This window comes from Salarias fasciatus, chromosome 10 (genome assembly GCF_902148845.1).
Source record: "Salarias fasciatus chromosome 10, fSalaFa1.1, whole genome shotgun sequence".
Classification (NCBI taxonomy): domain Eukaryota; kingdom Metazoa; phylum Chordata; class Actinopteri; order Blenniiformes; family Blenniidae; genus Salarias; species Salarias fasciatus.
This window is the reverse complement of record NC_043754.1, coordinates 21,473,313-21,498,006: the sequence shown is the minus strand read 5'-3', so window position 1 is coordinate 21,498,006 and position 24,694 is coordinate 21,473,313. Positions and strand designations below refer to the sequence as shown.

Below are 24,694 nucleotides of genomic sequence, written 5' to 3'. Positions count from 1 at the left end.
TCAAAAATAATCTCATTGCATTATTTTACATTTTATGTATATAAAGTATCGGTATGCAAGTATCGGTATCGGTGAGTACTGAAGATGAAGTACTCGTACTTGGTATCGGTCTGAAAAAAAGTGGTATCGCACATCCCTAATAAAAACACAAACAACTGCATTGAAATAAAGTAATCAATACTGGTTGGGTTAGGGTTGAGTTTCAAACGTAAAAAATAAAGCTCCTGACTTGAATGACTACACTGAATGAATTCCTAATCTGCTAAGAAACATTTGTGTCTTTTCAATCTGGTGAATTTTAAGTTCATCATGAAGGTAACAGAAATCAGTAATTATTGTTTCTAAAAGAAGGCTTTTGACAGAAGTGTCCACTAAAAGTTGTCAGATAAGTTATAAAACAGAGATAAAGGGAGTTTGCTTCAGCTGGCTAAGAAACGGGAAAACATTTGTACAAATAGGTAAACATAAATCAGTCTTTTACATATGCTTCTTGTGGGGTGCCTCAGGGATCAGTAATAGGTCCCCAGTGGTTCACATTATGCATGAACGACTGATGAAATGCATCAATATCTTTTATTGCTGTATGCTACACTGCTATCCTTCAGCTCTGGGGAGAATCTGCTGCAGATTTTGGGTTTTAGCGCAACAGATATTGATGAATTATACATGCTGTGTGTGTTCAACTGTTCAATAATTTTTTTAATGCAATCAGATTTTTTTTTGCATAAAATTAATCAAATATTGAAAGGGATTTGAACAATAAAATAGTGTAAGCTGGCTCGTTGTTGTATTATTTTGCTTGTTTTTGTATTTTTATGACTTCAGTTTTTATATGATACAAACAAATGAGCCATGTGTTACAATGATCTTTTTGTTGTTGAATTGTTAAAAAATGATTGAATGATCACTTCCATCAGACGATAATCATTTATTGAAAGAAGACATAAATTTGTCAAAATGTAAAAGTTAAGGTCAACATTTAGAGACATACACAAAAAACTCAGCATGTCTCTCCAGCTGTTACACTTATTAGGTCAAAATAAATGCCTAAATATTTTAAAAAATCAGTAAAGACAAGTTTTTATAAGATGCTTACCTCTCAAAACACTAACAGATTTTGTCATCTGTGGAGACACACGCAGACAGTTTGAATGTCGTTACTGGACATTGCATTCATCCCCATTCATCCAGAAGTCCTGGCCACACCCTCACCACAGCCTGACCTCAAAACATGCCTTCACCTAAAACAGGGCTTTGCTTTTTGCCCCTACAGAGAAGGTAAGTACCAATAAAGTGAGTGTGTAAAGAGAATTATTTCCCCGAGAACAACAACAACAACAGAGGCAGGTCCGCAGACAGACGCGCGTCTATACGTACACACACACTGTAGATGTGCAGTAAGCTCATTGTTGTTTTATGCAAACACTCTGGGGCTGGATAGGACATACAGAGTCATATGCAAATCAGGCCGTGCAGGGTGCTCTGCTCAGGTGAACGCTTCTCCACTCTCTAAAATGCTGATGAGCTCTCTTGGATTTCCAAAGTTTTCATCCCAAACACCTGCATCCTTTTAGGAGGATTCAGGGGAAACAGACGCCCGCCGGTCAAGGTTCTTCCTGGAGGTGAGTCTCTTCTCCATCCCGGGCTGGACTCTGAGTCCTGCATGACAGGAGCTCCGAGTGGGGTTTGTGTGGTGGTGTGGGAAGAGGGAGGGGGGGCACATTAGAATAAACTCAAGATCATTTTCCTGGCTGGCCTGAGTGCTTCATTGTCCTGGTAAAGTTGCAATCCTGTAGGAAAATCAGCTATATTTATCATTGCAGATATTAAGATGAGCACGGACACAGTGGAGCAGTCGGAGGCTCCGGGTGAGCAGGCAGGTAAGACCATCTCACCCCACACACACCCGGCACAGGCCAGGTCAACAGATGTGACAGATGTTCCTCTAACTGTTTTTTTTAATTTATGGACTTGAAGAGCTCAGATGTCATTTTGAATGGATGAAAATGTTTAATTTACCTGGTTCATCTGAGAGGATTTAGGAATCTGTCAGTGACAGTGTGATGAAGCGCGGAAATTGTTTGTTTACTTGTTGGACAATTTGCTTTAAACCTTTTAAAGGTGTATGCAGTACAGGTAAATTCTTATATTCTGTGTGTGTGTGTGTGTGTGTGTGTGTGTGTTGGGTGGGGGTGTGCTGGTGTGTGCTGGCAGTTGGTGGTGGTACCAGAACGCCCCTGAGGCTGTTTGCTGAGAAACGCCGGCCGCCCGGGGCTCAGGACATAAACAGACGTGACAAAACAGAAGTAGGAACCAGCGGCAGAAAAAAGTGGAACTTTTCTTTTTTTGGGAGACAATAGCTGCGTGAGAGTCTCTGCATCTTTCTTGCTCGACTGAAAACTGATCAACATGTTTTTCAACTGTCACGGTGTGATCAGGTGTGTGGAGGACATTTAAGGTTATGTGCTGATGGTTTCAATAGTTCTTCTTTCAGAGGAAATTCTTGCCCTTTTTTGGGAGAAATGCTTAAACATGAGATAGAGAACCAATAGATGTATGCCAGAAAATGAATTATCAATCAACAAATTTCATACAAAATGTAAAAGTACTCAGTCTTTATTCAAACACTCAACAGTTCGTCATTTCATTTTACAAGAAAGACATTCAACTCTTACTCATTCAGCTTGATCATTCTTCCACTTTCCTCAGCTTCAGGGTCAACATTTGCATCCTTCCACTAAAACTGTCCCAGATTTGGTCTGGATGAACTTTGACCCCTGCTCATGTGGAGCAAACATGCAGCAACATTTCCAAAAAGATGGGAATGGTGCAAAGAATGCGACACGTTATGAATAAATCCACCTGACAAAGAGTGAATGGAGAGCACCAGGAAGCTTTTTAACCACTTTTCCCTTTAGTTCTGCAGAAGAATCACTCAATGTTTCAGTCTGATGGAAGGAAGGTTTGTCGGGATCCTTCTCTTTTGCTGCTTTTGACTCGACTGCAGTCGTATCTGTCAGTGCAGAGAGAAGAAATGCTACTTTATGCATCGTTCTTGCAGAAGTTTGGGAAAGTTCTGGGAAGGTGCTGTATTCCCTCCTCTTGTTTGAGTGTGAATCCTCCAAACTTTAATTACTGTGTTGCAGATAGATGATCCCTGTTGCTACATCAGTTATTTATGCCACATGAATCTAAAGTGAACAGTTACTCTATTAAATCCCATATCTGGAATTACCTGAATTAAAAGCTGCCTGGATCGACTTTTTGACATCTGAAGGACCTCCTCAGACTGAGAGTGGTTCGGTGCGTACTGCCCCCGTGCTGGTGTGATTCGAGGGCGACAGGAGAGTGAACTGTGAGGACTTGTGACTTTCTGTGTCGTTTCCAGAGACGCGCGGCTGATTTGCATGTCTTGGTTATTTCCATACTGGAAGCTCGGGCTGTTGACCGGGCTGAGCCGTGGGGGAGGGGGCCAGTGGCGTGGGGAGGGGAGGGGAGGGGGGGGGGGTTTAAGGGCATTTGCATCGTGTGTGTGTGTGTCACACACTCACGGAGTCCAGAACACTTCATTTGACATTCAAATGAGACGAGCTTATCCAGCACACCTCTGCTCTCTGCTCTTCCTCCCCACTCCACTCTTCTTGAAAAGACTCATCGTAAAAAGAAACACACACACACACACACACACACACACACACACACACACACACACAAACACACACACACACACACACACACACATCTGTGTGCAAACAGTTGGCAGCAGTGCAGGCGGCGTGCACGGCCAACATTTACACTGACAACATGGTACTGTAAAGATGCTTGGGAAATGTGGATTGATGCACTTATTATTTATTCGTGCAAACTGTTTTCTCAAAACTGGCAAATAGATATTGAATTAAAAAATAAGATGAAATAGATTAATTTCTAATGCTTATTTCATTTAATTAAAAGTAAAACTTTGAGATTATTCAGTTTACTGGAAATTTAGGAGAATAAATTCAGAAAAACTACTATTGGTAGATAAAATCTTTCAAAATGGCTTTTAAAATCCTATAATAAGCATCTAAACTGCTTTAACATCTGATCCTACAGCTACTGGATGTGTGTTTTTTTCAATTAACTGTAAAATATTGTTTGTCTTGTTGACGTTTTTCGCTCTGCTGAAATGACAAACATGAATTCTTTAACATTTTAACACACAGGAATATATCTCCGTGCACATTTCTGCAGCACACCGCAGAGCAGATTGTGGACTGAGTAGCAATAAATGGCAGCTGAAGCTTCAAGATTTCAAAAACCTTCTAAAATCATGTTTCTCTTTTTCTGTTCTGATCCTCAGAGCGAAACGGAATCGACTTCAGTCGACAAGTGAGTGTTTATTTACACACAATTTCCACTGAGAGAAGTCAGAAAGAGTTGTGTTTCAATGCTTTTTGTAGGTTTTTTTTTTGCCCGTGGGACCTTTTAATCTTTATCATTATGAAGACTAGATGGGAGTCAAAGGACTGCTGTTTTATCAGTGACTCTGTTCTTCTTCTGGGCTAAAAACATTTAAAACTCACGATCTGAGTGTGTAATGTGGGTCAGTGTAGTTTCTAGAAAACATGGCTGAAATGGAAATGGGTGGATGGATGCAGACTTCATCCAAATGAAAGAGAGGGCGTGATTTCATCCACAGTGTTCTGTTAATGTCCCTGAATGAATGAGTGGCTGAATGAGTGAATGAGTGAATGAGTGAATGAGTGAGCTCCTCCAGGAGTCATTGATGAGATTCTTCTCTTGATTTTATCAAGACACGGTGATCATGTTGGTGAAGTTTTGTGTCTCACATTCAGCTTTTTCTTTTCTTCAGTAATTTTAGTCGTTTTTTGATTGTTTTTATGGTATTGTGTCTCATTCTGTGTCTCACAGAGGTTGTTTGGAGTAAATTTCTCTGTCTTTCTCGACGTTTTGAACCCTTTCACGGTTGTTTTTCTGTGAATGATTGCGTTTGCAGTTGTTTTCTGTTTCTTTGTGGTCTTTCCCATGTCTCCTCTGGTAATTTATGACCCGCTGCCAGCCTGTTTGTGCCCCTGGGCCTGCAGTCAGCAGTCGTTCGCTGATCCTTTCACAGTCGCAGGCATTAATGGTTCTTCTTATGAAACGTCAACTGACTGATTTGACTAATCTTCGTTCAGGCTTAAGACCACAGCTTTAAAGAAAAGGCAAACCCATCCCTGGTTTCGAGAGGCCAGAGGGGATAAAACTACATAAAACACACACCTCTCAGGATTTTTTCCTTAATTTTCTCAAGTAAAAGCTGGATTCCAGATGTTTTTCAGCCGAGACTCATCAGGAAGGTTAATCATTTGTTGGTTTGACGTTGTGGGAAAATGCTACGCTCCTGGAGCTGGAAGTGAACCTGGACGTCCTGGAGCTACAGAGAAAGTCCACATCCCGTGACTGTTAGCGTCCCGAGGACAAACTCCCGGCTCGGCCCCCGCCTGTCAATAACAGCAAACCAAACAGTTTGCAGCTATTTGGACTCTTCTTCAAACATTCTGTCTGGCAGAGGAGAACATTCGGAGTGTTTTCAGGAAGTGCTTCAGCTTTCAGGGGTTAGTGGTGATAGTGGGGGGGGCGGAGGGGGGTGGTGGTGGTTGGGGGTGGGGGGTGGGGGGTATATTTGCATACTGGTTTGCCCAAAGGTAATGAAAGGGCCTGTTTCTCTTTGTGTGGGGCTTTAGTGACTGAACTTGTCCTGGAGCGAGCATTCATGACCTGTGTGTGTGTGTGTGTGTGTGTGTGTGTGTGTGTGTGTGTGTGTGTGTGTGTGTGTGTGTGTGTGAGTGTGTGTGCCGTGACTCAGATTCTGTCCAGACAGTGTCACTCATCATCTCTCATTGTTCACTGCAGTCAGAAAGAAGAGGGCGGCGTGTTTGCGTGTGTGTGTGTTTCATCACTGTGTGTTTGATTTGTTTAGATAAAGACGGAGGACGTCCACGACTCGCCTCACTCAGTCACCACGCTGAAGACATGTCACCTGACGCAGAGCCCTCCGCTGCACGGGGGTCAGCTGACCGGGGTGAGGCTGCTACTTCACAATCAAACACACACTTCTGAATCGTCCTGTCTGATGGAGTTTGAAAATCGGGTGACGTGGTGAATTCTGAAATGTGAAGGTGAAGCATGATGTGTTCTTAACCGTAGCCCCTTCCCCCCCCCCCCCCACCGCCAGGAGCTCACGTCCCTCCACCCCATGCAGCAGCTGGTCCTGATGCCTCCGTCCCACCTGACGTCCCCCTCCTCCTTCCTGCTCTCCCAGAGCCCCTCCAGCCACCAGGGTGGAGTCTCTCACACACATACACACACACACACACACACACACACACACACACACACACACACACACACACACACACACACACACACAGAGCCAGACAGACTGCTGACGGCCCTGCTTTCCGTTGGCAGCCCTCCTGCAGCAGAACCTGCTGTCTCTGCCCAGCCAGACTCAGACCAGCCTGCTTCCCCATCAGCCTGGCCTGGCTCTGACGCCCCAGGTAGCTCCGCCCACTCCTCCAGCACTCAGCCGTCACCCACAATGTCCATTTAGGCTTTCTTTTAATGGAAAAAAAGCCCATAATAGAATAGTGTGAAAGAAGTTATTACATTATTACAATGATATAATGACACAAATGAAAAACTAACTTTTTTTGCAGGTTTTGTGAAGTTTTCTTATCAAAAATGGGTGAAATCAATCACACAGTCATCACATTCATTTATGGAAGCACTCTCTCAGTGCTGACTGTAAAAACACTTAAGTATTTTATTACATTATTGGCCTAATTACATTCAAAATGGCCCAAATTATTACATTATTGGTTGCAGCAACATCTGTGAGTATTTAGACCTGCAAATGATTAAACACAGCAAACAAGATTTTTTTTAAAAATCGACCTCGTTCATGTTTCTCTTCTTGTGAAAAGAAAACAATTGAAGCCCATTTGGTTAACAAATGTACTGCAGTTAACTTTAGCTGAGGTTTAGGTGTGAATATATTGAGGTTAATGTTGTCTTTTAAGGAAGCATTTGACTCTAAATGACTAAAATAAAACGTGTCTCAGCCTGCATTAGTGCATTTTCCTCTTTATGTCTTAAAAACAAGCTAAAAGTGAGATGACAATTTTTTATTTAGGTTGAGCGTCATCAGCCTTGAAGCCGTTTCTGTGGAGAGTTTGTTTCCTCTCGGTTTTATGGAGTGGGTTTTTCCCCAGGTGCTCCAGTTTCCTGCTGCAGTCAGAAAACTTGCAGCTGAGGTTAGAGGCTGCTCTGAATCGCCCGCAGGCATGAATGTGAATGTGTGTATCTGTTTAATGGACTTCCAGACAGTCCGTGGTGCGCTCCGCCTCAGATCGGATCCCTCCAGTTTTATTGATATCTGCAGATGAAACAGTCAGGGTGCAGAAATGTATCTGTAGCTGTGAAACGTGTTCACTGAGTCCTGTGCATCCATCATGGTGACCTCCTCCACTGCAGGCCATGAGCCGCTCGGGTCTGGCGGGACCTTCGATGGAGACGCACATGGACATGTCCCACCTGCAGATGCCCAAACACATGTCGGTGCAGCCGCAGGACGAGCCCAGCGACCTGGAGGAGCTGGAGCAGTTCGCCAAGGCCTTCAAACAAAGACGCATCAAGCTGGGCTTCACCCAGGTAACCACCGCCTCACATTTAGAGGGTTTGGGTGGAATCAGGAGGTGGAAGAGACAAAGGATTTATCAGTCAGTCGTTGGAAAGGTGATGTGGAAAAGTAGTCTTACCAGTCTTACAGTTGCAAAGTTAGATTAGTCCAGATCAGCAAACCTCAGACACAACACAGCAACTGGATGACCAGGTGATGAGCTGCAACACGCTGCAACACACTGCGAAACAATGCAACACAATGCAACAAGCTACAAAAAGATGCAGCACACTACAAATATCTACAACATGTTGCAACATGCTACAAAAACATGCAGCATTCTGTCAAAAAGCTACAACATTACAAAAAAAGCAACAAGTTGCAACAAGCTGCAACACACTGCAAAAGGCTACGAAAAGGTGCAACACACTGCAACAAACTTCAACATGCTGAAACACACTGCAACAAAGTTGCAAAAAGCTGCAACACCTTGCAAAAAGGTGCAACACTGCAAAAACATGCAACACACTGCAAAAAGGTGCAGAACACTACCAAAAGGTGCAACAAGCTACAAGAAGATGCAGCACACGGCAAAAAGCTTCAAAAAGATGGAACACTCTGCAAAAAGCCCCAGCACGCTGAAAAAAAACTAAAACAAGCTGCAACACACTACAACACTGTGACAAACTGCAGCACAGCAACACACTGCAGCGCCCTCCAGTCCAACACAAAAAACTGCAGGTCACTGCAACAAACTACAAAAAGCTGCAACAAGATGCAAAACCAAACATGTCTAGAGCATCTGCTTTCTATTCAACATGAAATAGTGAGAGTTTTGTTTTGTTCTTTACAGGGAGACGTGGGGCTCGCCATGGGGAAACTGTACGGGAACGACTTCAGCCAAACGACCATCTCTCGGTTTGAGGCGCTGAACCTCAGCTTTAAGAACATGTGCAAACTCAAGCCTCTGCTGGAGAAATGGCTCAGCGACGCAGGTACAACCCAGCCACTACAGTCTGAAGCCAGTGCCACTCATTCTGGAATCTACTACAAAACTCTATCTTTTAAAAAGACTTTACTTTCATTTAACAGCAGTTGTTTTCATTAAGTTCCACAAGAGGGCGCCAGCACATAGAAATGGGTCTGAAATGAGTTATTGTGGGTAAAACACCAAAGTAGAAGAACTCACCTCATAATTCTTTATCAATTGAAAAAGATGATTTACAAATCACAGCCCAGATGTTTTGTTTTTTTTTTAACTTGTTGATTGTTGTGTTTGTTGTTGTGTCAGAAAACTCGCCGGCTGACTCCATGACAAACTCAACTTCTCTGCCGCCGCTGCTGGAAGGATACGGACGCAAACGGAAAAAGAGGACGAGCATTGAAACAAACATCAAGCTCACCCTGGAGAAACGATTCCTCGATGTGAGGCTGAGTCAATATTCCCTCCGTTCCCAAAATAAGCCTTTAGATTAAAACTCTGACAGTGTCAAAAAACACAAGACCGACGAGGCCGGAGGGTCAAAAAGGTCAAAAACACCATGTGGCGACAAAGCTTTTAAAAAAAAACACACAGAAACAGTGAGAAAAAAAGAACTGCATGGAGTAGACACACAAATTAACCACAAGAGCACACAAAAATACACAAAGAGGCGCAAAGTATCCAGAGCACAAAATTACAAAGAAAAAAACCCACTAAAAGATACGAAACATTGAAAAAGTAATAAAACAAAGAGATAAACAGTCACAAATAGAAGGAAATAACTAGAAAAAGACACTAAATAGCCAAAAAAAAAAAAAAATTAAACTGATAATAAAAACATACAGGAGTTTGAGTGTAAAAAGAAAGAAAAACCCAACAACATGCCAAACTACCAGAGAGAGATGACTGAATGAGAGTGAGCGTCTCAATAAAGCAGCTGGTGTGTTTTCAGAACCCGAAGCCGAACTCGGAGGAGATCAGCCTGATCTCGGAGCAGCTGTCCATGGAGAAGGAGGTGGTCCGGGTCTGGTTCTGCAACCGGCGCCAGAAGGAGAAGAGGATCTTCTGCCCCGTGGCTGGAATGCCCGTCAAACCTCACAGCTACAACAACAGAATGGTAGACTCTCTCTCTCACGCACACACACACACACACACACACACACACACACACACACACACACACATTCTCATGTGATCTGAGTGTCTAAGCCCTCATGTGACTCTGTTTCAGCCTTCAGCCTCCAGGTCATACAGTCCTCTGGCCTCAGGTGGAGGTGAGTCTTTCACTGTCCTCCAACCTGATCATCACTCACACTAGTCAGTTTGATCCACTGATTGTTTGCGATTTTCTTTTTTTCTTTTTTTCCCTCCAGTTTCGTCCAGTTCGTCCCCAAACAGCGTGAGCCGTGAAGCGTCTCCCAACAGCCTGTCGGCGGCCTCGGCGCCGCTCACGCCTCAGGTCAACCCGGCGACCTACAGCTCTGCGGGGTGGGAGACGCTCACGTCTGTCCTGTCAAACTGTTTTCTCCGTACGTGTGTTGGTATGGCGTGAACGATTCCCGTACGTCTCTTCTTCCAGGCCCTGGTACCGCTGGAATTCCGCGGCGTATCATCACTGATCGACCAGAACTGTTGGCCCGTTCAGTTTGAGGAGACGCGGCGTTGAGATCCATCCCCAATGGGGGTCGAACTACAGACCAGGGAGGGAGCCAGAAGGGGGCAGAGAACTGCCGCACGCTTCCAACGCCTCCTGACTGTTTATTCTGCTGCAAACACTCAAACACCAACACCCTCAGGTTTAACCTTCGACCATTAGCGGACCGTTGAAGGACTCAGGCTCAGTTCGGTCATTTTGATGATTTTTAGCTGCGATTCTTTGTATTTATGTTCATATTAAAGTGACGTATTGACGCCTGTTTGCTTTGAGCTTTGCTATTTTCCACACAGAATTTGTAGATATCTGTTTTTCTGAGCTTCTGTTGGTCCAGTTTCCTGCTTCTCTTCACTTCACTTCCTGCTTTAATTCATGGAAATGTTTAGCTGTGATTAATAAAAAAAAAATTATTTCTTTTTTTCACTTTACAGCAGGTACCTTTTGGAATAAAAAGTAAAATTGTGCTTTTAATGAAAGTCATTGAATCCTTTGTCTTTGCTCTGTCTGGGAGTTGATGTAACAAGCAACACTGCCCCCTGCTGGTGTGGAGTTCTACACACGGTCCCTTTAAAAGTCCCTTTTTTTCCTTTTAACCACAATTTCAGTGTTTTTCATTCCTTCTAAGAGTTCTGAATCCATGAATTCCCACTGTAGAGTAGAAATTACTATTAAATTATTAAAATTAATTTTTACTAAAGTTATTCTGATCTGACTCCATGCAGTGTGATGTTAGAACAGTTTTAAAGCTGTCTTTAAATAGTAATTAGTTGTTTATTTCGACTGTTTCAATACACAAAACTCCAGATTAGTTCTGAGTGTGGCTCTAAAGTTTGTTTTAATTGATGTATTTATTTTTTTATCAGAATCAAGCTGGTGTCTGAAACTGCCTCCTGGTCACTTGTAAAAAAACAAATAAAAGGAGAAAAATCCCAGTTCACTGATTTTATTGATAAAGGAATATTAAAACTGTCAGAATGATAAGATTATTTATAGTAAAAAACATGGACCCTGTCTCTTTGTAGACATCTCTGATCTGTGATTTACAATAAAAAGGCTTCAAGTTGTGCTTTTTTTAAACTCCAGCGGTTGGCTGGGCTTCCAGTATGTTGCTAAGGCCACTTCCACGCCGCCTCCAGGCGACTTCAGTCCGTTGTACTTCAGATTTCCTTGAACCTGCAATGGAAAGGAAGTTTGTTTTTATTTCAGGCTGCGAGGTTTGGTCGTTTATTTCTTACGTACAGGAAAGAAAATCACAGATTGGATTAAAGACATCTGTTTTTCTCGCAGATTAAAAACAAGCATGATAAATAAGCCTTTGTGCCGGAAGAGTGAATCCTACTTAATGTATTGGCCATGAACTGATGTGAATATTGCGGTGTTGATCCTCACCGTCTGGCTCGAGGGACGTGTCCACACCAACCTCGCACCTCCTTGTAAACGAGTCTCAGCAGAAACTGGAAAAAAAATAACAAAATAAAAACAAGCAGAGTCGTTAAAAAAAACCTCCCCGACCGTCGACTGAGTGATCTTGCAGACTGTGGAGAGGAAGAGATGAAGCTGCTGACCAGGCAGGCCAGGATGTCCGCGGAGATGAGCATGTAGAAGACGTTGTTCCAGCCGGTGGGAGAAATCAAGCCGGCGAACAGAGGACCCAACGCAGCGCCTGCAGACAGAGAGCACAGCGGCGCCGGAGTCAACACGGCGCTCCGGCCAGGAGGGAGCCGCTGCTTTAACTCCTGAGATCGTCATGAATGTTCTGATCCAGTCGGATGAGAGTCCTGACGCCTCCGCAACAGCTGGGAAAAGCTCAGGCGCTGACCTTTATGCTTTCTAAGTGAGAAACCCCAACTAAAAAGAATTCATGGAAACGGGCTGAAATCCATCATATGGAGCCGAGCTGAGCTGCACGTTTAAGAAGTCAGTATTAAAAGAAGAGATGTAGGTCAAAGGTCACCCCGGCCGATACGCACCTATTGATCCAGTGCCGTCAATAATGGCTGTGACTGTCGACAGCGCTCTGGAGTTTCCTCTCAGGCTCTCGTGCGTTCCCTATGGTGAAACATGCACACGTGAGGAGGCCGGACCTCTTTCGTCTCCCCTGTCAAATCTCCCATGATGCCTCTGGCCTCACCAGGTCAGCAGAGACGGCGGTGGTGATGAGGGCGTAGGGTCCGTTCACCAGGCTGCCGCACACGAGCAGCATGCCTGCGCGTCAAAGAGAGGGCGGCGAAGGGTTAATCCTCACAGCGAAGCAGCCCGTCGATACTCGGCCTCATCGATCTGATTTCAGCGCCATGAAGCAAGCGTGTGATAATCCATCAATAATCTCCTCTAATCCCGTCATTAACTCACAGATTTCCAGATTTTAGCTCAAAAACACACATTTTCGGGTCGGATAATGACAGAATCAGACATATGAGACGTTTTTCAAGACTTTTCTAACAGTTAGCGGATCGATCGATGAAGTCAGTGATGGAGAAACGTGTGTGGAGCTGTGTCAGGGCGGTCTGCTGTGTCAACATGATAAATAGTGAAGGTTCTCACCAATTGTTGTAGCCAGACTCCTCTGTCCAAAAGCGTTGTAGAGGAAAAGCTGCAACCGGAAAGGAAAGACGCGTTAAATCAGAAGGAATTTGACATCTGACTGTGAAATAAACTCCTGAAGGTTTTGAGAACAGGTTTAGAGGGAAAAAGTAACATTAAATGTTGTGATTATCCACATGAGCAGGAATACAGACATGGTTTTCAGTCAGCATTAATGTCTAAATTTAATATTTCTGCATATATTAATGCATTTGCATGATTTTGCTTTTAAATCAGTACCTTAAAATCAGTCAAACAACAAACACCGTGTCGTTTCAGACATGCTCGTGCATTAAAAACTTTTCCAGAGCAGACATTGTGGTGCACATGATGTAAAACAACACCATTTGTTCTGGACTTTTTGGAAGTTGGTTCAAATAGAGATAAAATCCATATTAAACTTACACTCACTACATTGGGATGAGTTACTATTTGGATGTTTACATTCCACTGATATGCAAAAGGAGACTAGACATCTGTTTGGCATACTGAGTTTAGCAGCTCGAAAAGCAATCACTAAGAAATGGCTAAATTGTGTTTGCCCTGACCTGAATGACTGGCATGATGTTATCTATTCAATATTTGTAATGGAACGAATAACATTTCATAAGAAACTCCAGTTGAATAAGTTTAATAAAGTATGGACAAAATGGTTAATGTATGTTTTACCTAAGAGACCCGAATTTGTATGATCTCCTGTATTGTTGTGTACACCTCTGGTTCTTTGTTGTTACTGTTTCTGTTTTAAAAATGTGTGAAATTTTGAAAAAATAAAATTGAAAAAAAAAAAAAAAAAACTTTTCCAGAGCAAAGGTAATTAATACCCATGAATACACTTTTTGTTTTATAACCTTCTCAGAAAGATCCTTTTGAGTGAGTTTAATGTGAACGATGGACGGACGGCGGACGGTTTGGTATTCACGCCGGGGACACGGACTGGACGGCGCTCACCATCGGGGCGGCGAAGATCAGCATGACGCAGCAGGTGGTGGCTCTGCCCCCGGTGTAGTCTGAAATGAGGCCCGCGATGACGCCTCCTGGACACACACACACACACACACACACACACACACACAGTCAGAGCAGAGCAGGGACAGCAGGTGAGACAGAATGACGGAATATCGGTCGTCGATAACTCACCCAGAATTCCTCCAACATCGAACAGAGTCGACATGTCTCCGGCTTCTTTGGCGTCGAAATGTGCTGGAAGTGGAAAAATGGAATAAAAACACAGCTCTGCGTGGTTGAAGCCGCGCGGCGTGCGTGTGTGTGCATGTGTGTGTGCCCACTGACCGACGTTGGAGATGTAGAGCGGGAGCCAGTAGAGGAAAGTGTAGCTGACCAGTTTGGCGAACAGCAGGCAGAGAGAGAACTCCACCACGCCCTGCCAGAGGAGAGGAGACGGCGTTACCGCGCCTTCGGCGCCTCAGAACCTTCGCCACACTCAGGTTTGGACTCACAGGAATACTGAGCGCCCCGCAGAAGCTGATGGCCTTGCTGTGCTCCTCCGTGACCTCCTGCGGCTCGCCGCTGATGGCGCCGTTGATGAGCCCCTCCGAGCTGGACGAGTTCTGCAGCAGAGGCTCCGTCTCGCGGTTCTCCGGTTCGCTCTGACACACAAACCACACACAGGAGCTCACGTCGCGCCGTCGTTTGGGGGGGGTGCCGGGGACGGACGGGCGCTCCGGCTTTAACTCACATGGTGCTGAGGAGTGGTGCAGTTCACGTCCTCGGGTTCTGAGTACGAGAGGAGAAAAGGTTTCACTCTGACTTCAGGACGTCGCTGATTAATCTACATGTGAGGAAAAAATTTTTAAAAAAAACCAAGACGTACTCTCAACCAGGAAGAAGAAGCAAAGCACGCCGGTGGAGGCGATGATGATTCCGGGGACGATGAAGGACAGACCCCAGGACGAGGACACGAAGGCTCCGGCGATGAGCGAGCCCAGGATGTTTCCCACCGAGGTGTGGGAGTTCCACACCCCCATGATGAAGCCGCGCCTGGGGAGCCAAACACACCAGGCGGTCGGCTCGCTTCGCCACACACTGAGGGGTTTCGTTTCAAGTAAACTCATGAAAAATCCACTTTATTACATTATTGGCTTGATTGCATTCAGCTCAGAAGAGAGCAGAGCTGCTGTATTTCTGTCATCCTTTCCCTGTAATCTCTGAAATTACCACACAAACCTGAGACGGATCTTTTCCAATACGAACGGACACAAACAGACACTCTGAACTCTTCTATTGATCAGGCCTCACATGCGAACGTTTCAGCTGACTTCCTGGAATCTGTGAGTGAGTGTGCCTGTGGCCGAAGCAGGGAGGAACTGGAGGAACAGGCATGTGACTGTATGTTCAGCAGCCACTGCTAATCTGACGAGCTGTGAGCAGGCTTTTTTTTTTTTTTTCGTTGTTGAGTTAGTGTAGGAGCAGATGAGTGTATTTATAAAGCTCTGAACGCCTCTGGCACAGCCGGCTCAGAGCGGGGCCGCGCTCCCATACTCACTTCCCCTTTCCGAACCAGTTTCCGACGCACGCCACCACGGCGGGCCACCCGGTGGTCTGCATGAGCCCGTTCATGATCTGTGGAGGAGGGGGGAGGGGCCAACAGAGGGAGGACTCGGTCAGCGTTCAGTTCACCGCATGACGGCCCCACGGAGCGTGTGAGGGGAGATCAGAGCGGCAGGGTCATGTGACTGGTCGGAGTGAGGCCGCCGTGAGATCTCTGCTTTAAAGCAGAAGTGGTGAGTGAGGTCTGTGCTGAGCCACAGAAATCACAGATTCTGTTTTCTCAAGTTATTTAAGATCAAAAGACAAACGGCGGACTTCCCCTTGACTCTGCTTTCAGAGAAATCTGGATAATTACTGTCAAAAACAGCAGCGAGGAATGACTGATTAGGTCCTGAAAAACAGGGACAGTGATACTCCAGAGGTCATGATCGAACATTTAGGAACTGTGAATCACCGTCCACCTCACATTTTCTCAACACCTGAAAGGAAATCATCAGAATTTTGACCTCTAATTGGATGAACTTGCTTTTTTTTTTCATCTCCTCTAAACTAGAATAAGACAATATGATTTGAGATAAGTATAAACACTCAGATCCTGCTTGTCTGACATGTAATTATGGTTCAGACTGATCAGAAACCCTGAGAAAACCAGAAGTGAAACAATGATGCTGCTGCTGTGTGCAGACAGACACTGGAAGTCATGCACACAGTGTTTCTTCAGTCAGCAAAAAAAGATCCGTTTCCAGATTTCTCTCAGAAGTGGGAGCTTTAAATGTTGTTTCGGCCTCAGTTTTGATGCACATTTTATCTTGACAACACAACGACTGTAAAGAAAAGTAGCTAAGTGCTCGAGGTCTCTGTTTACCTGGACGAAGGCGTAATACCCCAGCGAGTGGATGTTCCAGTAAAACCCCAGTCCGAACAGTGAAGTGAACAATCCACTCATCACCATCCCGAAGCTCAGGTAGTACCGCAGGGACAGGCGCTCCCCAAATATCCCACTGAGGAGAAATTACAGTGAATCCCTCTGAAAACCCGAGGAGAGGAGCTAACGGCGAGCAGACGGACCTGAAAAACATGCCGATGGCGTAGGCCACCAGGAAGGAGTTGTCCAGCACCCCGAACAACGTCTGGTAGTTGTCCTGATCTGCGGAGGGAACGCAGATTCAACATCAGTATTTAGAAAATGAGATCGCATTTAACTAGCAGACGGATGTTAGAAACAGACGTTTAATTTCATGGCCGGGACTCCAGGAAGCCGAGCCGTTTGTCTCCAATGTTCAACACTGATAACCAAACCTGAAACACATTATCTCCACGAACTGCTGAGCCAGCCGACCTACTTTCTGCTCTTTATGCACACAGCAGGTCAGACAGGTACTCTTATTTCACACTACTTTCTCTTTCCTCTTCATCTGTAATCTGCTACTCAGATATTCTCAGAACTGAGTTTTTCCTGTATTCCAAACATATTCATGAGCTTTTAGATTTAGTTTTAACATTAGCTTCCTCTACTTCCTTTGTTCTTTGATGGTCTGAACTCTTTATTTGATCACATTTCCACTGGAGGCTTGAACTAATGAGTCCTAGTAATTCAAGATATTATTTTAACTGCTTTAATCTGCTATTTGTTGATTTACTCTCCTTCATCGGTGCCTGTGATGAATCCTACATGTTCTATGAACGCGACCATTCTGTATTATCTCCGTACCGAAGGGCTGCCAGTCGCACCAGGTGACATTGTTGGTTATGTTCAGGTTGGCCGGTCGGATGACGGTGGAACAGTTTCTGTGCAGCTCGCTCTGAGAGAAAAGCAGAAGAGAAGAGAGTTAAGAGACTTACTTCAACAAAAGGCTCGGCTGAAAGCAACAGAGAGCAGACCGTCAGCTGTTATGATGGAATCTGAGGCCATTTCTCTGCTGGCGTTATAATAATGGTGCTGCTGAACCGCTGTGGGTCAGTCACAGGGCTCACAGTTACATCACAGTGCAAATATTAAGAGTCACAAACAGCGAGGCGTAACGAGAGCTTGACTTGCTACGCGCTCTGCAGAAACCTGCAGGACTCGATCGTGCCGAACCAGCCGTCCTGCTGCGTGTCTGCAGGACTGCAGCCGTCTCGCTCACCTTCACGATGCTGATGGGTTTGCGTGACAGATGGTAGGCAGTGTAGAAGAGGAAGGTCAGAAAGAGAATGAAACCTCGGTACCTGCAAGAACCAAGACATGGTGTCAATATTGAAATATTTCCACTGTAAAAAGATAAAGGGCATAACAGGTCTGATAACTGCTTCATAACCTGCTTAAATGTTCATTCTTCAATCAGGCTCTATGCACTGTAAAGTTTCTTAAACATCATGTGATCTTTCTGTCACACACACCCAAGAAACACAGCAGGGCTGTGTGAAAAAGTTTCAATTAACCTGACAAGGCTACTGGAAATAGTATTAAATACCATATGCAGCAGCAGCATGTATCCACACACTGAAACAGCGGTGGTCGTGGAATTTGCATTTAAGTGTTAAAAAATGCAGTAAGATGAGTTTCCACTGCTCAGGTTTAAGGAGATAATACATGCTGCCTTGCTGATTACAAAACAAGCTGGACAGCAAGTCAGTTTTTCCCAGTTTCAACCAGTCAAGTTTGATTAGATAGCTGGATTATGGATAGTCAATAACAGATGGAACTTGATGACAGAAGTGTGAGCTGCAGCCAGCTAAATACAACAGACCCTTTCATTTCTGATGGTTTAAAAACTAACAATCATAATGTGAGGGAATGGTTAGTGGAAATTGCAGACTGAGTAGTATAGGATTGCTTTTGAACTCCTCATCAATAGCTCAGTTTAAACCACTTTATTTCTATTAAACAGTCAGATTATCAAGCTGTTATATCAAGTTATTAAAGGAGAGGAATTCTGAAAGCAGCCTGCAGGGCGAGGCTGGAATAAGGCTGAAAGGAGCCTCTTGTTTAGACAAGTTCCTTAAAATACTGACAGTGAGATCTGTTTGGACAACAGAGGAGGCTTTAAGCGGGATTTGTGGAGGAGCTTGATCACCATAAAGGAGAATTAAAAGCAGAGAAGAGGGATGAGAGAGCCGGTGGCTGATTCCTCTCTAACAGCATTATAACACTGGCGTTACTGCGATAAGCTCACTGATTGAGAGCTAATCATTGCCAGCAGGGTCTTTGTGTTGACTGCCTGTTGGACAGAGTGAAACAATAAGACAGAGAGTGATCGAGGAAGATAAGGGAATCTCACCAGGAGTCTCTGGAGAAGGAGGTGATGAGCCTGATGCCCGGAGCGAGAGGCGCCTTCATTATTCTCGATGAGGTCTTTAAACTCGACTCAGCACTTTCTCAAAGCCATTTCCTTCAAGCGGTAAAAACAGGCACGACCGAGCTGTTCATAACTAAATACTGATGTATTACACGATATCCCGCCGGCGGACTTCGTAGTAAAGAGTGTAATAACGAGTTAAACCGGACCTTTTCTTCTGGGTTGACAAAGCCGAAGCTCGACGTTAAACTGAGTCCTATCCCGTCTCTTGATGGGAAACCGGGTCCTGAAACATCCCGCTGTTCTCCATAATGAGCCTCGAACTTTATATACGGCGACCAGAAGAGCCGGCCTCCCCCCCGCCGAGCAGACACCTCAATAAGGAGCCGGTTATGGATAGGAAAGGATTAAAAATATTCGCCCGATGTTTTGTTGTTCCACAAGATTTTCCAGACGAGCGCTCCGGGACGACGCTACGTGACGCTCTGACGTCATCACGTAACGTCCCATAGGCGGCAGCTCAGGACACGGAGCCCCGCCCCTCTGGCATATATATTTACTACTTAAAAATAGCAAGAGACAGGAAACGACAAAACAAAATGTCATAAAAGCAATCCCTTATGTTGTCCTATAACTTCACATGAAGCCACTCTTGATCAACCGTCAAATTATCAAATTCAATTTAAAACGGACTGATCAATAACCATTAGAAAACTATACATACTGTATATTCTTCTATCAGACTCTCACTTTTGAAATTTACTACAAAAAAACAAAAAATTTAAAAAAAAGGACGTTTGTGTAGGAAGTTCACACACTTGTCAGGGACCTTCATACATTAACAATTCAGTGTTTCTAGTTAAATAATATATTTCACAGTTCATGTCTTTGTGTTTATTGTTACATCATAGGTTCAAATCATTTCTGAGAACAAAGTCAGTTTGAAAAATCTTTGGTTGGAGCTCTATAACACAGATATTTACTAATTTTCTATCATTAAGTATTCATATTGTCTTAAATGTTGTATTATGCAATTAATTAAGATCATAAAGCACGCTAACATTAAAGGAAAAGTCAAGAGCTATGGCTCAGCTTAGATTTTCAATTTTCTCTTGAGGAACCAAAATCAACCTTCAAACCTTCAGTTAAAGTTTAAACAATATCATAGCAAACTGATCAGCTGACGAACAGAAATACTAAAAAGAGTGTATTGACAGATAGACCCCAAGTAAAATCAAAACCTCCAGCATTCACATTTATTCAAAGAAATGAAATTTGATTTTAAAATCATCATACAATACAATACATACAATCATAGGAAAAAAAATCAATTTAAAATACAAACAAAAAATCCTGATGATGGAAGAGTGGTGCCAGAAAAAAGTATTTTATTAAAATTGTCTACTTTTGTGTGCAGTAGAGGAGAAATTTCATTTGAATCAGGGCTTGAGAGATGCTGGGAATAAACAGTTTGTTTTCCATCCAGCAGTCTCCGCCGCGGCTCGTCCGTTTCCTTCACTGTAATTCCAAACTCACCAGCGTTGAATGCAGCGCCTGGGCGTACGCTGCGGGAGACACAAGCGTTACTGTCTTTAACGTTCACGTCCGTGCGTCTGTGTGTGTTTCTACCTCTGGGATTGTTGTGGAAGACACAGTTGTTGGCGCAGGTGTCGGGGTGGGAGTCCCAGAAAGAGGAGGCGCAGCAGCAGAGAGGAGGCAGCTCCAGCCCGCTGTGAGACAGCCGCTCCTTCATCCGAGCCCTCAGAGCCTCCACAAACCTGCACACAGAGCAGACCGTCCACATGTCAGCTTCACCAGGGCACAGCCACACCTCTCTCCATTAGGGCTTTACATAAACTGATCACCTTGTAGCGACTTTTCCTTTCTCCTGTCTCTTCCTCCTCTGCAGCTCCTGCGCTCGCTCCTCCTCCTCCAGCCTCAGGCGCTCCAGAACCAGCAGCTCTCTCTCCTGCAGCCGCTGTCGGGCCTCGTCCAGCAGCCGAGCTGCTTCCAGACGCCGCTCCTCCGCCAGCCGGTCCCGCTCCTTCTCTGCTTTGATCCTTCAGAGAGACGGGGCTCATTGCTCTCTACATTCTGAAGGTGTGAAAACCAGACGTGAACCTTTGACGGAAAGAGAATCACCTTGCCGTTCGCTGCAGGTGTTTCCTCTGCTGCTTGTTTTCCTTCACTTGCTCCCTCTCGGAGGTCATGACCAGCCGGCGGTGCTTCAGGAACTGAGCCTGGCGCTGGGGGCGCATGACGGGGGGGTCAGTGAGGGGCGGCCTGACGGCGCTCCGGCCAGAGAGCGTCAGAGCCGTGTGTGTGTGTGTGTGTGTGTGTGTCTACCTGTCTCTTCAGCTCCTCTTGGCCAGTCAGTGGCCACAGGACCGGGGGGACAGCAGGGCCGGACCTCAAACCCCCAGCAGGCTGTGATGTTTCAGTTTCCCACACTGAGTATCCACTTGCCTGAAGACACGAGAAAGGACGGCTTATCTCAGCTCCTTTTAGCTTATATGCACTAGGATTTTAGAATAAATAGCATCTGAACAACAAGAACATAACTTGTGAGATATTAGAACGGGTCATGGATGAAAAGATAGGAACAGTTTGACTAAAGAATCGCAGCACTGCTTGGAAGCTTGGGGAAAACACCGAGGCTCTGCTGAACTTTAAAGGATAAATCTGTGCACTTCAGGGTCCTGTGGACGAGTGGCTGAGAACAATCAAGTTTATTGTCTTGCTGGGAGGTGAATGCAGTCGACGGTTTGTACGGGGAAGCTGTATGACGAGCTGCTCATCAGGAACTGCTGTGAGATATTCGTCGGTCGGAGCTGGGCGATAAACTGTTCCTCTTTAGCAGCCTGAGCATGTCGTGAATCACGGAGCGGAGGGATGTGGAAGCTCTGGGGATATATTTACTATTTACTTCCTGCACAGCGCTCCTGTCATGAGGACAGTGATCACATGGAAGACGCCAAAGGCAACACCGTAAACTGTGTTTTACGACACAACCTGACCCACTTTCACCCCGGCAATAACATGTTCTTAAACTTTGACCCCTGGGAGCTTATGAGCGGACTGCAGCGTCCTCAACCCGGCCTTCATTCTTTATGATCCAGACAATATGTGTTAATCTTCTGAAGTCAAATAATAATGACACTGCATATTGCAGTGCATGAATCATTAATAAGATATTTATAAGAATTCATCCCCGCCTGTGACTAAACTCAGATAAAACAGATTAAATGAAACATAGAAGTGCTTCTGCATGCTGGGGCTTCATTCACCTTCTGCTGAACAAGAGGACAGACATGTGGACTGAAGAGAACATCATCATCACCATCATCATCATCTTCCTCCTCAGTTTTCTGTTGGGTGCAGAGCGAGATGTATTAAAGCATAACCTCCATACGCAACACACACACACACACGTCCAGGAAGTGTATTTCAGGAGGAAGCAGAGACGCAGACACTCACATGCTGGGTGGGAGTGACGCGCCACTCTCCTCCAGGAAGGTTTGACGCCGCGTCCTCGTGCGGCATCACTCGACGGGCCGCCAGTCTGAGTCGGACCTGCCTCATGCCTGCAGCGGACTGGAAAAAGAAACGGCACCGTCAGTTACTCACACTCACTCATGGAAACAGCAAAATCATTGAGACAGAAATATCTTTTGCACTCGAGGCTCATCGACCCAAGAAGCACAACTCCTGCTCAAGTCTTGAAGATCCCATCTGTTAAATGGCAGAAACATTTAGATAGAAACGAGAAGCCGAACCATTTGATAGCAGAAATGACATCCAAGAACCCAAGTGTCACATTCGATTCACACAGTGACTCCGAAGTCCTCATTGTAAAGGTCATCTAGTTCTGATTCATCCACTTCCTGTCACACTAAAGTTAAACCAACGATCTGAGAAAAAAAAAGTCAGACTCCATCGTCATTATTAATTATTTAGAGAACACCTCTTGGAAACACCGTTTGATAGAAAAGCAATTAGAAGCAAAAGTTCAGTTTAGAACGGCATCATCAGGATGGGTGGAGGGAAAATTCAAAGCCGGGGTTTTAAAATAGGGTTATTACCTCAAACCAAACCTGTAAAAATGAGTCATGATGAGCATTTTTGAAAATTGAGGAACAGATTCTGCCAGACTTCTTTCCATGGGACGTTTGTTCTGAAGTTATGTGACCCCGGTGCGGGATAATGAGGAGGTACGGTCAACTTTGGTGTTCAAACTTAATCCCTCTCACCTCCTGAGGGTTCCTCTCCTTCATCCTCGGATGTGCAGCAGACGTCAGCGCCTCAGCAGCAGACTCGGAGTGTGTCCACACCTCAAACCGCGACTGCGGAGTTCGCCTGTCTGGAGTTGCCTGAACCCAAAAAAAAAAAAAAAAAAAAAAGGATGACACAATGACAATTATTGTAAATACTTTTTCAGCAGTGGCCAAATGCTGCAAAGATAAATATCACAAATAATACACAGAGTGGAAAATAACACTGACAACTCTTTATTGATCAGTGTGTTGAGTGCCTGCTGCAGTCGGACTGAAAAGATCATCAGTAACATCGCAGTCATTCAAAACAGAGTTTATGTACCGCTCGATCTCTCAGAAGAGGCTGGGTCTCACTGCAGACTCGGGCTCGTTGTGCCAAACGGTGACGCACGCCATTCTGAAACCGCTGAAGACTTTCTTCGTTTTCTCTTCTCTTCTCTTCCAGGAGCTTCTCAGTTTCCAACGCCATGACCTGAAGTGACACAAGACATTTATGTGATTTTGCTTGATTATAGTCGTCTCATTTTCATATGGTTCTGATTCTCAACACTTTTTTATTCATCTTACGTTGACATTGTAACTGCACTGGGTGTACAAAGTTGAGCCAAGCTAGTGAAATAATGTACTTCTTTAAATGTGGATCCTAATCATGTCAAATCTTTATAATCTGTCATATTCATACTTTTTGGTCAGGTACATATAGTTTCATTAATTTTACTCCAAATTGTTGAACATTAATTACAGTTTATACAACTGTTTAGCATCTCTGATCATTTAAACTAATAAAGAACTCATTTTGATGTCTTTGTGTTCGTTTATCACATGTGTACTATTATTATCACTGTTTCCAGTCAATATGATTGCTTGTGGTTATTGTTCAGGGGTTCATCTTGAATATTTAATGCAACTGTGATGCAGCATTTTATAGTTTCTCATGACTTTGCTGCCGTTCTTCTCTGAGATTCCCTGCAGACAGAGACCGTTCACAGCCCTGACAACCACAACAACAGCGTCTCTATGAGCACCGAACACCAAACTCACGGTCGGGTGCTGCAGGAAGTCTGCTCCTTCCTCCACCCAGGCTCCCACCGCCGCCACCGCCGGGTTCCGATCAGCTAGCACCCTGCTGGATCTGGATCTGGGTCTGGGTCTGGGGGGTGGGTGCCGGGGCTCTTTAACCCGGTGGACTGAAGCTTTCACCCGGGAGGAAGTCATCGGAGGACCCGCTGACGGAAAGTGTCGCTAAATGAAAGCTGAAGCTCTAAATACGGCACGAAGCAGAGAGTCCGTCTCTGCCTACGGACCCAGCTGCTACATCGACTGTAATTTATTCTTAATTCATTTATTTAGATAATATTCAAAGAAAAAAAAGCTGCACCGAGTTAAAGATCTGCGGCTTGTTTTGAATGATTCTTCTTCTTTAGTTTATCTGGGGTGAAACAAGCAGTGCGCCGGTGGCGAGTCGCCCCCTGCAGGCCGATAAGAGAACTGACAGAACACACCACTGACACCACAAAGGAAACGACGAAAATACAACAAAAGACTAATGATAATAAATAAAACAGGGAATTGTGTTTCAGAAAATCTGTAACTCTTTAAAAAAAAAGAAAGATATGAACTCAGGTCAACAGCGTGACTAGAAATCAGGCCATTCTACCGACAAAGCACTGATAAATGGTTCAAACAACTTGATAAGAAATTCTTGGTAGGGGCTGTGTTCCCAGACTTCTATGAAGTCTTTCATAT

At 44.6% G+C, this 24,694-nt stretch overlaps 3 protein-coding genes across 4 annotated transcripts; 1 reads left to right on the top strand and 2 right to left on the bottom strand.

Annotated features, from left to right (window-relative positions):
- The first annotated feature begins 1,485 nt into the window (after positions 1–1,485).
- pou2f3 (POU class 2 homeobox 3) lies at positions 1,486–11,238 on the top strand. Its single transcript, XM_030101437.1, has 13 exons — positions 1,486–1,622; positions 1,824–1,880; positions 4,343–4,371; positions 5,966–6,067; positions 6,221–6,326; positions 6,457–6,545; positions 7,522–7,698; positions 8,520–8,661; positions 8,958–9,091; positions 9,601–9,765; positions 9,880–9,922; positions 10,022–10,136; positions 10,228–11,238. The coding sequence occupies exons 2-13, from the start codon at positions 1,832–1,834 to the stop codon at positions 10,265–10,267; spliced, it is 1,191 nt and encodes a 396-aa protein (XP_029957297.1). The 5' UTR covers positions 1,486–1,622; positions 1,824–1,831; the 3' UTR covers positions 10,268–11,238.
- On the bottom strand, positions 11,230–19,145 carry slc37a2 (solute carrier family 37 member 2). Of its 2 annotated transcripts, XM_030101436.1 has the most exons (19): positions 18,884–19,145; positions 18,657–18,767; positions 17,523–17,604; positions 17,108–17,198; positions 16,465–16,543; positions 16,262–16,397; positions 15,392–15,468; positions 14,720–14,886; positions 14,585–14,622; positions 14,346–14,495; positions 14,179–14,269; positions 14,026–14,088; positions 13,837–13,922; positions 12,847–12,895; positions 12,434–12,507; positions 12,273–12,351; positions 11,868–11,965; positions 11,692–11,756; positions 11,230–11,475 (listed from the first exon to the last, which is right to left on the bottom strand). In XM_030101436.1, exons 2-19 carry the CDS (start codon positions 18,713–18,715, stop codon positions 11,460–11,462), a joined length of 1,500 nt encoding a protein of 499 aa, XP_029957296.1. In that variant the 5' UTR covers positions 18,716–18,767; positions 18,884–19,145; the 3' UTR covers positions 11,230–11,459. The 2 variants fall into 2 exon arrangements, with proteins under 2 accessions (XP_029957296.1, XP_029957294.1); XM_030101434.1 differs by having other exon boundaries at positions 18,657–19,145.
- A 602-nt stretch (positions 19,146–19,747) lies between these two features.
- Positions 19,748–24,349, bottom strand: ccdc15 (coiled-coil domain containing 15). Its single transcript, XM_030101134.1, has 10 exons — positions 23,990–24,349; positions 23,271–23,420; positions 22,925–23,044; positions 22,152–22,268; positions 21,962–22,042; positions 21,021–21,140; positions 20,817–20,920; positions 20,540–20,734; positions 20,304–20,452; positions 19,748–20,239 (listed from the first exon to the last, which is right to left on the bottom strand). Exons 1-10 carry the CDS (start codon positions 24,161–24,163, stop codon positions 20,190–20,192), a joined length of 1,260 nt encoding a protein of 419 aa, XP_029956994.1. The 5' UTR covers positions 24,164–24,349; the 3' UTR covers positions 19,748–20,189.
- Between the last annotated feature and the right edge of the window lie 345 nt (positions 24,350–24,694).